The 18,590-nt window shown below is 42.0% G+C and overlaps 1 protein-coding gene across 1 annotated transcript in view; it reads right to left on the bottom strand.

The window, feature by feature from the left end:
• IGFBP2 (insulin like growth factor binding protein 2) overlaps nt 1-18,590 on the bottom strand; it is a 128,660-nt gene that overhangs the window by 10,822 nt on the left and 99,248 nt on the right. The window contains exons 2-3 of the mRNA XM_073634387.1: nt 10,573-10,778; nt 3,782-3,922 (exon numbers count right to left, since the gene is read on the bottom strand). Coding sequence (XP_073490488.1) covers nt 3,782-3,922; nt 10,573-10,778 — 347 coding nt within the window. The remainder of the gene's footprint in view (nt 1-3,781; nt 3,923-10,572; nt 10,779-18,590) is intronic.

Genomic DNA, 18,590 nt, shown 5'->3' with positions numbered 1-18,590 from the left:
CTGCCACCACCATGTTTCACGGTGGGGATGATGTGTTCAGGGTGATGTGCAGTGTTCGTTTTCCCCCACACATAGCGTTTTACTTCTATGCCAAAAAGTAAAATTTTGGTCTCATCTGACCAGAGCACCTTCTTCCACATGTTTGCTGTGTCCTCAACATGGCTTCTCGCAAACTGCAAACAGGACTTCTTATGGCTTTTTTTCCAACAATGTCTTTCTTCTTGTCACTCTTCCATAAAGGTCAGATTTGTGGAGAACACGACTAATAGTTGTCCTGTGGACAGATTCTCCCACCTGAGCTGTGGATCTCTGCAGCTCCTCCAGAGTTACCATGGACCTCTTGGCTCTTCTCTGATGAATGTTCTCCTTGCCCGGCCTGTCAGTTTAGGTGGACGGTCATGTCTTGGTAGGTTTGCAGTTGTGCCATACTCTTTCCATTTTCGGATGATGGATTGAACAGAGCTCTGTGAGATGTTCAAAGCTTGGGATATTTTTTTTATAACCTAACCCTGCTTTATACTTCTCCACAACTTTATCCCTGACCTGTCTGGTGTATTCCTTGGCCTTCATGATGCTGTTTGTTCACTAAGGTTCTCTAACAAACCTCTGAGGGCTTCACAGAACAGCTGTATTTATACTGAGATTAAGTTACACACAGGTGGACTCTATTTACTAATCAGGTGACTTCTGAAGACAATTGTTTCCAATAGATTTTAGTTAGGGGTATAAGAGTAAAGGGGGATGAATACAAATGCCCCCCACACTTTTCAGATATTTATTTGTAAACATTTTTGAAAACCATTTATCATTTTCCTTCCACTTAACAATTCTGTGCCACTTTGTGTTGGTCTATCTGCCAGGGTGCTGCCAGGAAACCCTGGCAGCACTGCAGGGGGGCCAGGGGAGCATACAGGGGCCCAGGGCAGCAGGACAGGGATAGTGAGGTGGTGGGGGTGGCATGTAGAGCAACCAATGCCCTCCATTTCCTTCTTGCAGCAGCTGAATGTCTGGGAGGGAGGAGAAGTGGGCATTCAGCGGCTGCATGGAGGGATTGATTCTTCTACATGCAGCCGCCCCCGTCACCCTTCCCATCTGCTGCTTCCCCCTCCTTTTTGGATGGTTCTGGAAGTGGTGGGCTGGGGGAGTCAATTCTACAGTATGAATATTCCTGTGGCCCCAGCCAATCCCTGGAGGAGGGTGCCCAGATGGTGGCTTGGAGTGAGCATTAAAAGTTTGAGGCCTGGAGCAGAGGGACTCTTGTCCAGGAGGAGTTCCCAGCCTGAAATGCTGCTGCCCTTCTGGGATAGTCCAAACTATGCTTTGCTTTTTCTCAATGAGGTCCCAACTGAGCTAGCTTGAGGGCCTATTTTACTAAACTTTGCTGGAGATGATTGAGGGACTTCTTTAAGAGATCTGGTCTAAAGAACTCACAGGAAGTATGTCTGGCAGATATTGGAGGGAGGAAAGGACATTAGTGAGTACAGACCAGTGAGTGAAATCTCAGTGACTGTGTGCTGCTGCTGTCCCTCTTGCATCAGAATAAGCTTGAGCTTAAATGTGGACATGGTTCATGGTGTCCCCGTGTAGCTCAGCCCATTTTTTTTTTTTTGCTGCTGCTCAGAATCATAAGGAGGAAGATAGGTTTCCTCCTCCAGTTACTACTTAACATTGCTGGAATATCCCACGCTTACCCTGCATCCATCCAAGTTCATGTGTTTTTCAGGGCTCTCCAAACTTTCTAAACAAAGGGCCAGTTTACTGTCCTTCAAATTTTAGGAGGCCTGGACTGTGGGAGTAGAAAATGTCCTCAGTAAAGAATTCCCATAATTGGTATTTGGGGAGGAATAGTGCCCCCCATCATCAGGGCTCCAGACTCCAGTGATAGGCGGAACACTGATCCAATGCCTGCAGATTGAATCAGTGTGACATGTATTATAAGAGGCGGGACCTTGTCACAGTGGCTGCTGGAGGAGGAGGAGGACCGAGGGAGGGGAGGATTGGCACGCCGGGATATTCAAATCCAAGATCCAGACACTGGCAATGCTGCATCGCTGGGCACTGGTAAGGCTTCATCGCTGGGCACTGGTAAGGCTGCATTGCTGGGCACTGGTAAGGATGCATTGCTGGGCACTGGTAAGGCTGCATCGCTGGCTACTGGTGAGGCTGCATTGCTGGGCACTGATCAGGTTGCATTGCTGGGCAACGGTAAGGCTGCACTTGATGGGCACTGATCAGGTTGCATTTGATGGGCACTGGCAAGGCTGCATTTGATGAACACTGGCAAGGCTGTAATGATGGGCACTGATCAGACTGTAATGATGGGCACTAATCAGGCTGCTTTTGATGGGCACTGGTAAGGCTGCATTGATGGGCACTGATCAGGCTGAATTTTATGTGCACTGAGGTGTGAGCGGCCCGGGGCCTGGGCCCCACTTTGCACAATCAATACAGGCAGCCTGAGGAGAGGGGCCCCGGGCCGGCACACTCAGCACACCCGGCCTCATTCCTCTGCACAGACCAACACATGTGTGCAGACACCTTGGGGTAGAGGGGAACCCACATATCAGAGCCTGCATAGAAACGTAGTGCAGGAGGGGCCCCCAGTCATTGCAACTCGTTTTATAAATTCCCTGCGAGGGAACCATTATCACACATTGTGGTGTTTTTTTGTTAGTATAGCATACAGGTTAAATTATTTTGTTGTTACATCTGTTCTATATTTACTGGTTTAATGCATGTGAATTTTGGAGGTGTCCTCATAAACTTGCACTTTAAAGTAAATGTTGCACTTTATTTGTTAAAAAAGGATTACGTATTATATATATATATCATCCAGTTTTTCTTTTTTAATAAATCTGCAAAAATGTCAACAATCCTGTGTTTTTCTGTCAATATGGGGTGCTGTGTGTACATTAATGAGGAAAAAAATGAACTTAATTGATTTAAGCAAATGGCTGCAATATAACAAAGAGTGAAATATTTAAGGGGGTCTGAATGCTTCCGTCCCCACTGCATATACAGACACACACAAACACTTTTTTATTTTTGAGGTGGGGGGGAATCTTGGGTGAGTTCCCATCATTGGTTTCAGTGGAGGGTTAGTGCCCCATCATTGGTGTCAATGGGATTAATAGTGCCCCATTGTTGATATCAATGGAATTAATAGTGCCCCATCATTGGTATCAATGGGAGGAATAGTGTCACATTGATGTCATTGGCAGGGATAGTGCCCCACCATTGGTATCAATGGGATTTATAGTGGCTCGTCGTTGATATCAATGTGAGGAACAGTGTGCCATCATTGGTATCAAAGGCAGGAACTATGACCCACTGTTGCTGACAGTGGAGGGAATAATGCCCCAAGGGCCGGAAAAAAGCAAACAAAGGGCCACATCCGGGGTGCGGTTTGGAGACCACTGCTCTAGACTGATCATTGAGCCGTAAGAGTGACCGGGACTCTGTGCCTGGCTGCCAGTGCATCATGCTGGGGAAAGAACCTTGGGGTCAAAGCAGTGGGCCCTTGAGAGAAAAGAGCTAGAGGTGCATGAATTGAGAGCTGCCCCCTGTCTACAACACTCTCTATGAATTCCCCTGTATATGTATTACTTTGTTTTCTCAAGTAATGACAAAAAATATTGCAAAATAAACCGGTCCATTGCAGAAATGTAAACATTCCTCTTTTCCATAGGGGGCGTACAAGGGGTGAGAGGGTAAGTTTGTAAAACCAACAGTTTCTTTATGCTTTCGCTAACCGAGCCCATTGCCTGTCAAGCCGTCTGACCTGTTTGAGGTTGAAGAGGCCGTTCTTGTCGCAGTTGGGGATGTGAAGGGCGTAGAGGTGTTCCAATGGACCCCTCTCGTCAGGGAGGTTCATGGAGGAGATCCTCTCCAGGACCTGGTCCAGCTGCTGCTGACACAGACTCTGCAAAAAAGCACATTACACTATTACAGATTGCTCCCTTATGATAATAACTGGACAGTTACAATTTACATCAACATACTACAATTATACCAATACATCGTATGCATAATAATACATACAGTGCCGTGAAAAGTGTGGGGTACATTTGTATTCAGCCCCCTTTACTCTGATACCCCTAACTAAAATCTAGTGGAACCAATTGGCTTTAGAAGTCACCTAATTAGTAAATAGAGTCCACCTGTGTGTAATTGAATCTCCATATATATATACAGCTGTTCTGTGAAGCCCTCAGAGGTTTGTTAGAGAACAAAGTGAACAAACAGCATCATGAAGGCCAAGGAACACACCAGACAGGTCAGGGATAAAGTTGTGGAGAAGTGTAAAGCAGGGTTAGGTTATAAAAAAATCTCCCAAACTTTGAACATCTAACAGAGCTCTGTTCAATCCAACATCCGAAAAATGGAAAGAGTATGGCACAACTGCAAACCTACCAAGACATGACCGTCCACCTAAACTGACCGGCCGGATAAGGAGAGCATTCATCAGAGAAGCAGCCAAGAGGTCCATGGTAACTCTGGAGGAGCTGCAGAGATCCACAGCTCAGGTGGGAGAATCTGTCCACAGGACAACTATTAGTCGTGCACTCCACAAATCTGACCTTTATGGAAGAGTGACAAGAAGAAAGACATTGGTGAAAGAAAGTCATAAGATGTCCTGTTTGCAGTTTCTCAGAAGCCATGTGGGGGACACAGCAAACATGTGGAAGAAGGTGATCTGGTCAGATGAGACCAAAATGGAACTTTTTGGCCTAAAAACAAAACGCTATGTGTGGAGGAAAACTAACACTGCACCCTGAACACACCATCCCCACCGTGAAACATGGTGGTGGCAGCATCATGTTGTGGGGATGCTTTTCTTCAGCGGGGACAGGGAAGCTGGTCAGAGTTGATGGGAAGATGGATGGAGCCAAATACAGGACAATCTTAGAAGAAAACCTGTTATGCCCCGTACACACGGTCGGATTTTCCGATGGAAAATGTCCGATCGGAGCGTGTTGTCGGAAATTCCGACCGTGTGTGGAGAGCAGGAGATTCCGACCGTGTGTGGAGAGCAGGAGATAAAATTTTCCGACAACAAAATCCGTTGTCGGAAATTCCGATCGTGTGTACACAAATCCGACGCACAAAGTGCCACGCATGCTCAGAATAAATAAAGAGATGAAAGCTATTGGCCACTGCCCCGTTTATAGTCCCGACGTACGTGTTTTACGTCACCGTGTTTAGAACGATCGGATTTTCCGACAACTTTGTGTGACCGTGTGTATGCAAGACAAGTTTGAGCCAACATCCGTCGGAAAAAATCCTAGGATTTTGTTGTCGGAAAGTCCGATCAATGTCCGACCGTGTGTACGGGGCATTAGAGTTTGCAAAAGACTTGAGAATGGGACGGAGGTTCACCTTCCAGCAGGACAACGACCCGAAACATACAGCCAGAGCTACAATTAAACATGTGCGCTTCGTTTCATTTCGGAGTGAAATTAGAACGAATTTTTGTTTTTCAGAAGTTCGGATGTATTCGAATTTCCGAATTACAATAGTATTGAAATTAAATGAATCTGAAATACAGAATAAAAATTTGGACGAAATTCGAATTAGAATCGTTTTTGAATTGTTTTAAAATTCAAATAGTTTAATTCGAATACTATTCCAATTTCCAAAGAGAATAAAATAGAATAGAAAATAAAGGCATGGAATAGAGAAAAAATAATAGAATAGAAAAGAATATAACAGAAAATAAAAGAATATAATAGTATAGAGTAAAACAGGACAAAATAGAATAGAAAATTAAATTACAGACTAGACTAGAATATAATAGAAAAAAATAGAATAGATTACAATAGAAGAGAAAATAACAGAATAGTATAGAAAAAAAACAATAAAATAGAATGAATATAACCATCTTCCGAAATTTGAATTTTGAATAGAATAAATTTGCATAGAAAAGAATAGAATAGAGTAGACAAGAATAGAAAATAAAATAATAGAATAGAAAAAATTGAATAGAATAAACAAATAGAAAAATAATATAATTAAAAAAAAAATAGAATAGAAAGAATATAACCATTTCCCAAGTTCAAATAGAATCAGTTTGAATAGAATATAAAAGAATAGATTAGACTAGGAAGATGGTTTAATTATTTCTATTCTATTGTTTTTTCTATTCTATTCAAATTGATTCTATTTGAATTTTGAAACTGATTATTATATTTCTATTTTATTCTTTTTTTTTATTCTATTCTTTTCTATTCATATTTCAGAAGATGGTTATAATCTTTCTATTCAATTATATTATTTTTTTTAATTCTATTCCTTTCTATTCTATTCTTTTATTTTCTATCCTATATTGTTCTATTTTACTTTTTTCTTTGAGAATCTGTGGCAAGACTTGAAAATTGCTGTTCACAGACGCTCTCCATCCAATCTGACAGAGCTTGAGATATTTTGTAAAGAAGAATGGGCAAAAATGTCCCTCTCTAGATGTGCAAAGCTGGTAGAGACATCCCCAAAAAGACTTGCAGCTATAATTGCAGAGAAAGGGGGTTCTACAAAGTATTGACTCAGGGGGGCGCCATACAAATGTACCCCACACTTTTCACATATTTATTTGTAAATGATTAAAACCATTTATCATTTTCCTTCCACTTCACAATTATGAGCCACTTTGTGTTGGTCTATCACATAAAATCCCAATAAAATACATTTAAGTTTTTGGTTGTAACATGAAAATTTCAAGGGGTATGAATAATTTTTCAAGGCACTGTAATATGATCACTATTGATGTGCACAATGGAAACATTTGTTTCATTTTGGATTTGCTCGTTAAGTTAATAATTTCATTCATCCTATTCATTATGTCAGAATGATTTGTTTTCAGAATTTGTTTTGTATATTCGTTATTTTCACATGGATTTTCAAATATATTTGAATTTTGGAAGACAGCTATATTCATTCTATTTTATTTTATTTTATTTTATTCTATTCTAAACTATTCTATTTTTTCTATCCTATTCTATTCTATTCTATTCTTTTATTGTTTATTCAAATCCACTAGATCTTATTCTATTCTTTTGTATACTTTTATTTTATACTTTATTCTTTTATTTTCTATTCTATTCTATTTTATTCTGTTCAATTTTTTTTTATTCTATTCTATTCTTTTCTAGTCTATTCTTTTATATTATTTTCTATTCTATTTTATGCTATACTATTCTTTTAATTTCTATTTTATTCTATTATATTATATTCAGCAGCATAAGTAGGAATCCTCATCGTCTTTCACTTTTATACCTTACTGTATTTATTGCAATATGCTTCCATTTCAAATTCATTTTCGAATTTGGTTAATTAGTTTAATTATAATTTACTTTGGATTCGTTGAAATTTGTTACTATTGTGATTTGGAAATTCGGATACTTACAAATCTCTGACTAACAAAAATTGCGCCCAAATTTTGATTCATAACGATTAGTAAAAACAGACAGCCCCCCCCGGTGGCCTAACTCAGTAAAGAGTACCTGTCGCTGCCAGAGGAAATTTATTTTCCCTGTGATAACAATAAAAGTGATTTAATTTATATATATATATATATATATATATATATATATATATATATATATATATATATATATATATATATATATATATATATATATATATATATAAAAATATTAAATCACTTTTATTGTTATCACAGGGAAAATACACAGGTATATATATATATATATATATATATATATATATATATATATATATATATATATATATATATAAATATAAATATAAATATAAACTTTTTTAACCACTTCAATACCAGGCACTTAGACACCTTCCCGCCCAGCCCAATTTTCAGCTTTCAGCGCTGTCGCAATTTGAATGACAATTGCGCGGTCATGCTACACTGTACCCAAACAAATTTTTTATCATTTTGTTCCCACAAATAGAGCTTTCTTTTGGCGGTATTTGATCACCTTTGCGGTTTTTATTTTTTGCGCAACAAATAAAAAAAGACCGAAAATTTTGAAAAAAAACAAGTTTTTCTTTGTTTCTGTTAAAACTTTTTGTAAATAAGTACGTTTTCTTCTTCAATGACGGGCACTGATATGGCTGCACTGACGGGCACTGATACGGCGGCACTGATGGGCACCGATGAGGTGGCACTGATGAGGTGGCACTGACGGGCACTGATGATGGGCACTGATAGGTGGCACTGATGGGCACTCATAGTTGGCACGGATGGGCACTCATAGTTGGCACGGATGGGCACTCATAGGTGGCATTGATGGGCACTCATAGGTGGCATTGATGGTTACTTATGGGTGGCACTGATAGTTGGCACAGATGGGCACGGATGGGCACTGATAGATGGGCACTGATGGGCACGGATGGGCACTGACAGGTGGCATGAATGGACACTGATGGGTGGCACTGATGGCATTACTTGTTTGCAGTGATGCCCCCAAGGGTGGCATTGCTGGGCATCACTGCAACATAATTGTGCCAATCAGTGCCCATTTGTGGGCACAGATTTGGCACACTGGGCACATGTGGATGGCCATGGGGTACATACCTGGCCATCCACATGTTGCCCCTTCCCTGGTGGTCCTAGTGGCGATCCCTGGTGGTCCAGTGTGGTGATCTGCAGGGGGGCTGCGCTGATAAACAATCAGCGCAGACCCCCCCTGCCAGGAGAGCCGCCGATCGGCTCTCCTCTACTTGCGTCTGTCAGACGCGAGTGAGGAAGAGCCGATCAACGGCTCTTCCTATTGACAGCGTGATCAGCCGTGATTGGACACGGCTGATCACGTGGTAAAGAGCCTCCGCCGGAGGCTTTTTACCAAGATCAGTGTAGCGGTGTGTCAGACTGACACACCGCTCCACCGATCGCCGCGATGCGCGCCCCCGGGGGCGCGCTGCGGCATGTTATCCTGCTGGACGTCATATGACGTCCAGTCAGGATAACAGAACCACTTCCCGGACGTCAATCCGCTATAGGGCGGGCGGGAAGTGGTTAAAGTGCCCCATCCTCCCGTACTCACACACTAAGGCAAAGCGATTGCCCCATACATGTGGAGGTATCACTGCGAATATCAGATCAAGGGCAGTCATTTTAGCACCAGACCTCCTCTGTAAATATAAAGCGGTAACCTGTAAAGGCTTTAAAAGCATTGTCTATGGATAATAAAATGTACTTCACTAAGTCAAGATGGTGACACCAACAGCCGAAGAATCCCCTTGGGTGAAGACACCGCTGGATGCCTGGACAGGTAAGTCCACCAATATTAAAAGTCAACAGCTACAATATTTTTAGCTGCTGACTTTTTTTTTTTTTTTTTGGGGGGGGGGGGGGGGGAGTCTGGAGCTCCTCTTTAACAGCCAGGCCTTTTCTGGCACTTTTTGTTTACAAGTAAAAAAATCTGTATTTTTTTGTTAGAAAATTACTTAGAACCCCAAAACATTATATATATATATATATATATATATATATATATATATATATATATATATATATATATATATATATATATATATATATTTTAAGCAGAAAAGCTAGAGAATAAAATGGCAATCGTTACAATTTTTTATGTCACACTGTATTTGCGCAGCGGTTTTTCAATATTTGCAATATTTTTGGAAAAAATACACTTTAATGAGTTATTTATTAAACAATATACAACCCAATTTTTCGGTAAAAATACAAAAGATGATGTTACACTGAGTAAATAGATACCTAAAATGTCACGCTTTAAAATTGCGCATGCTTGTGGAATGGCGCCAAACTTTGGTGCTTAAAAAATCTCCATAGGTGACGCTTTAAAATTTTTTACAGGTTATCAGTTTAGAAATACAGAGGAGGTCTAGCTCTAGAATTATTGCTCTCGTTCATTCATGCCGATACCTCACATGTGTGGTGCAAACACCGTCTACATATGCGCGCGTGACTTATGTGCGTGTTTGCTTCTGCGCGTCCACATGAAGGGATGGGGGCGCTTTATAAAAAAAAAAAAAGGATAATTTATATATATATATATTTTACACTGTCCCTTTTATTTTTTTAGGTTGATCACTTTTATTCCTATTACAGGGAATGTAAACATCCCTTGTAATAGAAATAAGGGATTACAGGACCTCTTTATGGAGAGAGCTGGGGTCAAATCTCTCCTCTTCCCTTGAAAGCAAAAACAATAAAATAAAAAAAAATAGTTTACTTCTGCCCTAGACCAGAAGTGACGTCAGGACGTCGCTTTGGTCCTCCTAGATCACAGAGGTGATCAGAGACAGTCTGGTCTTTGTTCACCTCTATGGACATCGGATCGTTTCCCGGGCTTGCCGGCAAGCTGCTGTTGGGGGGTGGTTTAAGATTATCCTTCCCGCTGCTTTGCTGGCTTAAAAAATAAATACCCCGGTATACCCCGGCCATAACCCTGGTAAACCGCTTGCAAGCCAGAACGTTTATATATATATATATATATATATATATATATATATATATATATATATATATATATACGTATTGCGGTCGGCACGACAAGCCTTCTCCCCATCCCCAGCTTTGTCCTTTATGGGTCTAGGGTTAAAGAGTGACCTTCTCACCCTGGGCACTGAAGGCCGTGTGTTCTTCTTGTCCTCATGAACTTTGTTGGATTTGGATCTTTGCTGCTCATTGGCTTTTTCACGAGTCAGAGCGATATCCTTCAATGGCGATCGGGGTGGCTTCCTTGGTAAGTTATCATTAGACACCACTGGCCCAGCGTCCAAGTTATTTTCCACAAACATGTCTGGTCGCTCCTCCGTGGCATCTGCATACAAGAAAAGGGGAATTTGTGATATTTGCGTATAATCACCTACAGTAATATATTTTACATACATTTAATGCATTGAAGACAAACAGGCATCATGGTGACTAAAGGATGAATATTTTAGCCTTGCGGTAAAATCCAGAATTTGCCTCTCAGATGTTCTCTGAAGATCCAAATGCTGACTGCGCTTCAGATAGCAAAGCACATGTGAATGAGCCTTTCATGTTTATTTTTTTGAATTTATTAGAATTTTAACTTTTTTTTAAATTTCCTTTTTTATTTTTATTTATTTATTTTTTCTTTTCACATCTTTTAACCTGCCCTATTGGGGGGCTTTGGTGAAGTATCAGGGGTCTCACTTTTGAGACAGAGAAAGTGACTGAGGACAGAGATTCCCCAGTCTCTTTCTCTGCAGTCTCAGCTGCAATGAACACCATACTGATCACTCACTGTGTTCAATCAAGAAATGAAGGGGCCAGTAAATTACATTTACCGAACAAACACTCCCCTCCCACCCCCCGCCGCACTTCATCCTGAAATGATCCCTGTGTGTCCACAGCAGCTGCTGGTGGGACGGAGACCAGCAGCACTGGTGGGGGTGGGGCAGTTACTAGAACCAATCCCCCTGCAAGAGGGAGGAAGCTGGCAGCGCTGCAGGGGGAGCCACATGAGTCACATGAGTCACAAGGTAGTACAGCCATCCCTCCTGCTAATCAGGTACCCGGCCCCATCAGTTCAAAAGGGGGGGGCTGGGCACCTGCCAGTTCAAAAGGGGGCGCCCTGGACTCCCTTGAGTCTTCAAATTTTAAAGCCTCTAAAGAGGGCAACTAATGAAAAATCAAAACCAGCGTTTATTTCGTCATCTTCAATGTCTTTGCTGTCTGAGGACCTTGATGATAGGGACAGTCAATAGAAACGATCCCTCTGCGGCATAGCCGGAGGGAGAAAGCCGGCAACACTGCAGGGGGCTCCATTAAAGTCACATGAGTCACAAGGTAGAACAGCCATCCCTCCTACTCAGCAGGTGCTCAGGCCCCCTTTTGAACTAATGGGGCATGGGCCCGGTACAAGAGGGCCAACTGTACTGCCCCATCAGTGGCCCTGTTCCTATCGGTTTCCTCCTGGTTTGTAGGTTCCTAGTCACCTTCAGAAACCTGCTCTTAGGTAAGTAGGCTTTTATCCAAACTGAACATTGTGTATATGTATGATTGCAGCAGGGTCAAGAAGAGATCTTTTTAAGGAGGCTGAAATGTGATTTAACACCAACTTTGTTGTTTTTCAGAGCAATTTCATAATTTTCCTAGGTATTTAGCTGCAATCTACATGTGGACCAGCCTTCCCCAGTATTTTTAACACAGAGGAATCCTAAACACAACTTTCATTTCTTGGGGAACTCCCAATATTTACTATACCAACAGCTTATAGTACATAAGTGTGGTGGTCAGTGAGAAGAATGCTCCCTACAATATTGTGAAAATACAAAAATAAATCAATATAATGACATCATACTTATTAGGTGAAAAAACTTGTATAAAGTAATCACACCAAATATGTAAATAGGTGTCCATAAGAGCCCATTGTAAATAGGTGTCCATAAGAGCCCATTGTAAATAGGTGTCCATAAGAGCCCATTGTAAATAGGTGTCCATAAGAGCCCATTCACAAGGGCTAAACAGGAAAAATATATATGTGAAACAAGAAAGTCCAAAAGGAAACAAATCATCCACGATTCACTTGCTCCACCAGTGTCCCCGCAATCACAATTTGTAGTACTTCCACCACCAGGTGACACCAAGTATTAAAGCCGGGTCCTGTGGACCATCATAGTATGGTCAAATGTGCGTATTACATTTCCTTATGAAGGGAAACTCCAAAAGCGCCAAACGTGATCCATTCAGGGTTGGTATATCAGCAGGATGAAAAAGAACAATAAAAAGCATATATGCCCATAGTGTAACCCATAAAAAAAAGGTATTAAAAAAATAACAAGTAAAACTTGCAAAGGGAATCACACTAAGCAAATCCTTGAGCAATAGGTTTAAAAAAACTTGAATATAGCAATAAAAACAGGAACAATTGCTCTTCCCGAAAAGCAGCAGGCTGTGTGGCTGCACCAAACTCAACCGCCGGTCAGCAAGTGTGCATGATGACGAAGCGTTGTAGCCACCCCCAACCAGTTTCGTCAAAGAGATGAGGTCATAAGGGAAGAATGCTCCTTACATTGGTGGTCAGTGGGAAGAATGTTCCTTACATTGGTGATCAGTGGGAAGAGTGTCCCTTACATTTGTGGTCAGTGGGAAGAATGTTCCTTACATTGGTGATCAGTGGGAAGAATGTCCCTTACATTGGTGATCAGTGGAAATAATGTTCCTTACATTGGTGGTCAGTGGGAAGAATGCTCCTTATATTGGTGATCAGTGGGAAGAATGTCCCTTACATTAGTGATCAGTGGAAATAATGTTCCTTACATTGGTGGTCAGTGGGAAGAATGCTCCTTAAATTGTTGATCAGTGGGAAGAATGTTCCTTACATTGGTGATCAGTAGGGATGAGCTTCGTGTTCGAGTCGAACCCATGTTCGACTCGAACATCGGCTGTTCGATCGTTCGCCGAATTGCGAACGTTATGGGCCGTTCGCGCTAAATTCGTGTGGCGCGTCACGGCCCATAATTCACTGCGGCATCGCAGTGCATTGCTGGCTGATGATTGGCCAAGCATGCACTATGACCCGCATGCTTGGCCAATCACAGCGCCGTCAGTAGAGAGAGCTGTAATTGGCCAAAGCCAGGGTGGCTTTGGCCAATTATGGCTCAGGGGATTTAGTACACACCCCACACTATATAAGGCCGCCTGCACGGCGGCCCTGTGTAGTGTGTGTTCCGGTGTGCTGAGAGATAGAGAGAGAGAGAGACAGTGTCATTTGATTTGAGTTAGATAGATTAGGCAGAACAGTCAGTCAGTTAGCTGCACTTACAGTGTATTGTGTATATATATGCATCCCAGGTGTTGCATATATATATATACACTGTATTCAGTTTAGCTAGATCCGTTCCTGTTATCTTCTATCTAGACTATTTACTTTTAATGCAGTGCGTCCTGCTCACAGTGTTCAGCTAGATCCGTTCCTGCTATTTACATTTAGTGCAGTGCGTCCTGCTCACAGTGTTCAGCTAGATCCGTTCCTGTTATCTTCTAGACTATTTACATTTAGTGCAGTGCGTCCTGCTCACAGTGTTCAGCTAGATCCGTTCCTGCAATTTACATTTAGTGCAGTGCGTCCTGCTCACAGTGTTCAGCTAGATCCGTTCCTGCTATTTACATTTAGTGCAGTGCGTCCTGCTCACAGTGTTCAGCTAGATCCGTTCCTGTTATTTACATTTAGTGCAGTGCGTCCTGCTCACAGTGTTCAGCTAGATCCGTTCCTGCTATTTACATTTAGTGCAGTGCGTCCTGCTCACAGTGTTCAGCTAGATCCGTTCCTGCTATTTACATTTAGTGCAGTGCGTCCTGCTCACAGTGTTCAGCTAGATCCGTTCCTGCTATTTACATTTAGTGCAGTGCGTCCTGCTCACAGTGTTCAGCTAGATCCGTTCCTGTTATCTTCTAGACTATTTACATTTAGTGCAGTGCGTCCTGCTCACAGTGTTCAGCTAGATCCGTTCCTGTTATCTTCCTACTGACAGGCAGGCTTGTCTGGTTACAGTATATAAAGCTACCTGAAGAAAATTACAGGTGTTCTATTTGATCCTATTAGTACCACGGTCAGGCAGCTAGACTATTTACATTTAGTACAGTGCGTCCTGCTCACAGTGTTCAGCTAGATCCGTTCCTGTTATCTTCCTACTGACAGGCAGGCTTGTCTGGTTACAGTATATAAAGCTACTTGAAGAAAATTACAGGTGTTCTATCCCAGCTTAGTGCAGCTACAGGCCATTAGTATGTCTGGAAGGCCAAGAAGGAGAGGCAGACAGTCACAAGCCAATAAGAGAGGGCAAGCAGGCTCTGTGTCTAGTGCTGGTCGTGGAGACGGTGCATCCTCATCAGCACGTGGCCATGGGACACGCTTGGCCTTTTTTTCGGCAGCTGGCCGTGTTGAGCCGCAACATGCGGAAGTGCCTAAGGCCCAATTTTTCTGCCCCTGTCTAACAGGGGCGTGTAATTACAATTTTTGAAGCAATAATTTGCAGCAGGGCTCGTTCCTGCGTTCCAACTAGAGTGTCTGTGAGGGGTTGCAGTGTTGTGGCACCAGCACCAGTGCCTAAGGCCTAATTTTTCAGCTCCTGTTCAACAGGGGCATGTAATTACAATTCTTGATCTAATATTTCACAGCAGGGCCCTGTGAGGGCTTACAGTGTTGTGGCCACAGCAACACCTAAGGCCCAAATTTCTGCTGAGTATATAGGGCAGGACCCTACTTTCAAACATCTAACTTACAAACGACTCCTACTTGCAAATGGAAGGAGACAACAGGAAGTGAGATGAAATCTACCCCTAGGAAGGGAAATTCTCTCCTGTAAGAGTTAATATGGGAAAACAATTTCTCCTTTCCACTAATGCTTTCCAATCCTTGTTCCACAAAAAAACCCAAATTTTCAAAAAACATTTTTCATTGGGACAAAAAAGTGAGGTGAAATCTTCTGAAGAGGAGGAAAGACAGCAAAACAAATGTCACAGGGGTGATAACCCTTCCCTATGTTTTCCAAAAAGCTTAGAAAAGATTTTTTGGCTGGAGCTAAACACGTTAAAAATGTTCAAAATTACAAACAGATTCTACTTAACAACAAACCTACAGTCCCTGTCTTGTTTGCACTGCTGTTCAGAGTATATAGGGCCTGGTGGCCCCACACCTTTCCTTATTTTAATTTGGGTGCGGGGTTCCCCTTAATATCCATACAAGACCCAAAGGGCCTGGTAATGGACTGGGGGGTACCCATGCCGTTTGTCTCACTGATTTTCATCCATATTGCCATGACCCGACATGACATTAAACCCGCAAGCAGTTTTAAATGAGATTTTTTCCTTTAAAAATGACATTTGGTGCAGGGACTGTTCTAAACATGGGAAACACGCGTCACTTTACAGGCATACTATAGACACCCCCCAGGTACGATATTTAAAGGAATATTTCACTTTTTTTTTTTACTTTAAGCATCATTAAAATCACTGCTCCCGAAAAAACGGCCGTTTTTAAAAGTTTTTTTTGCATTGATACATGTCCCCTGGGGTAGGACCCGGGTCCCCAAACCCTTTTTAGGACAATACCATGCAAATTAGACTTTAAAATGAGCACTTTTGATTTCGAACGTTCGAGTCCCATAGACGTCAATGGGGTTCTAACGTTCGTGCGAACTTTCGGTCCGTTCGCGGGTTCTGGTGCGAACCGAACCGGGGGGTGTTCGGCTCATCCCTAGTGATCAGTGAGAAGAATGCTCCTTACATTGGTGATCAGTGGGAAGAATGTTCCTTACATTGGTGATCAGTGGGAAGAATGTTCCTTACATTGGTGGTCAGTGGGAAGAATGTTCCTTACATTGGTGATCAGTGGGAAGAATGTTCCTTACATTGGAGGTCAATGGGAAGAATGTTCCTTACATTGGTGATCAGTGAGAAGAATGTTCCTTACATTGGTGATCAGTGAGAAGAATGTTCCTTACATTGGTGATCAGTGAGAAGAATGTTCCTTACATTGGTGATCAGTGAAAGGAATGCCCTCTTCTTACCAATTGCATCATTCATGTCAGTGGTTACGTATCTGAAAGGTAAAAATTGATCACTGTTTCACCACATGCCGCCCCGCTACAGCACATTCACTGCGGCGAAGCAACAGCTGCATGCTCAGTTGCATGTATATATGTGATTGTGCCTCTTCCAGGTTTGGAGAACCCAGAGTGCTTCTTCTGTGACTGCGGCATTTACCGGACACAGCAGAATGCTGTTACCGGTAACTGGGTATCAAGTGATCAATATGATTGGTCAATGTAATGCAACAATGTAAACGGCCTGTTATGAACGGCTTTCCATTCCATGAACAGCTTGCTTACTGTTGTGATCTGTGATTGGCCCACAGCAAGTACCTGGCTACCTGTACCATGTGATTAGCTGTAGCCAATCACAGATCACAAGCATAAGCAAGCTTTCATAAATGGGAAACCCATTCATGACAGGAAAAACTATCGCATATACCGTGATCATCACTGCATAAGCAATAACAGTGTAATAAAAAAATGAAAAATCCCTGATAAACCCCCCCCCCCCCAAGGAGTAGTAAAGTGTCAGGATGACAAGATGTAAGCAAAAAAAAAATGTTTAAATTGAAAAAAAAATATTCTTTTTTTTTTTTTTACATACTGTCCCCAGAGAGTGTCCCTGATCACCGCCACACCATTCATATGATGACGCTGTACTGCGCTGGTAACAGCATGTTTTATTTCATTTCTTCACTTTGCAAAAAACTGTGACAAAAAATGACAGCTTCAAAAACCTTGCCATGCCTCTTACTAAATATTTCAGACTGTCTACTTTCCAAAAAGGGGTAATTTGGGGGATATCTGTACTGTCCTGGCATTATAGGGGCCTCAAGAAATGATATAGGCCGTCAGTACATCAGGACTGAATGATTTTCAGATATATATGCCATAGTTTGTATAACTTTTACACAAACCAATTAATATACACTTATTGGGATTTTTTTTTCTATTTCTATTGAATTTTTTTTTTTATTTTATTTTATTTTTTTTACCAAAGACGTAGCAGAATAAATTTTGGCCTAAATTTATGAATATATGTGATTTTATTGGATGTGTTTTATAAACAGAAAAATACATTTTCTGTCTTTTTTTCCTGCTTATAAATAATTAAAAAAAAAAAACAGTGGTGGTCAAATACCACTAAAGGAAAGCTCTATTTGTATTCAAAAAAATGATTGAGTAGCAAAAAAAAAAAAAAATGGCTTGGTCATAAAGGGGGTAAAACCTTCCGGAGGTCAAGTGGTTAAATCAATGGGCAGAGCCGGCCAACCGCCGCCACAGCGGCGCTTTGCGGGAGGTTTTAACCCTTTTTCAGGCCGCTAGCGGGAGTTAAAAGCACCCCGCTAGCACCGCTAAAACGACGGTAAAGCGCCGCTAAAAATAGCGTCGCTTTACCACCAACGCCCCAGTGTGAAAGCAGCCTAAATGTCAGCACCCTTGTCTCAGCACTAAACATCGGTCAGTTGACTGTCCTTCAGACATTGGGGGGAGCCGGATTGTGGGTGTGGTCAGTGGGAGTAGAAAAGGTCCCGACGTCAGTGGGAAAAAAATGCCAATTAACCCACCAGCATGTCTTTAGAGTGTGGGAGGAAACCCGAACAGGCACGGGCATGCGCAGGGGGGTGTGTCGGGTGTGCCTGGGCACACCCTAATCACCCCGCGCGGCGCAGATTCCCCTTGCTGATATTTCACGAAACCCCCCCTTAATGGGGCTCCTAAAAAGATAGTAAAAAAAAATATATATATATATAATAGAAATAAAAAACTTCTGACTCTGTCCAATGCCCTACTAACACCAACCTCGGCCCTACAGAAAAGTCCACTGTCTATTAACACCATCCATGTTTTAATACATTTGGGGGTGCACACCCTAATGCAATAGGCTGCACACACCTATGGGCACAGGGAGAACATGCAAACTCCAGGCAGGTAAAGCTTCTTGAAACATGACCAGTGTGTTCCTCCTATCTATGGGGGTGCTTGAAAATAGCTGACACTTAATAACTATGTATGAAGCATATTCAGCACATGAATCACTTCTTTTTTTTTTTTGGAAGATGGCTCCT

This window comes from Aquarana catesbeiana, linkage group LG06, assembly GCF_042186555.1.
Source record: "Aquarana catesbeiana isolate 2022-GZ linkage group LG06, ASM4218655v1, whole genome shotgun sequence".
NCBI classification, from domain to species: Eukaryota; Metazoa; Chordata; class Amphibia; order Anura; family Ranidae; genus Aquarana; species Aquarana catesbeiana.
This window is presented reverse-complemented; position numbering and strand designations above follow the sequence as displayed.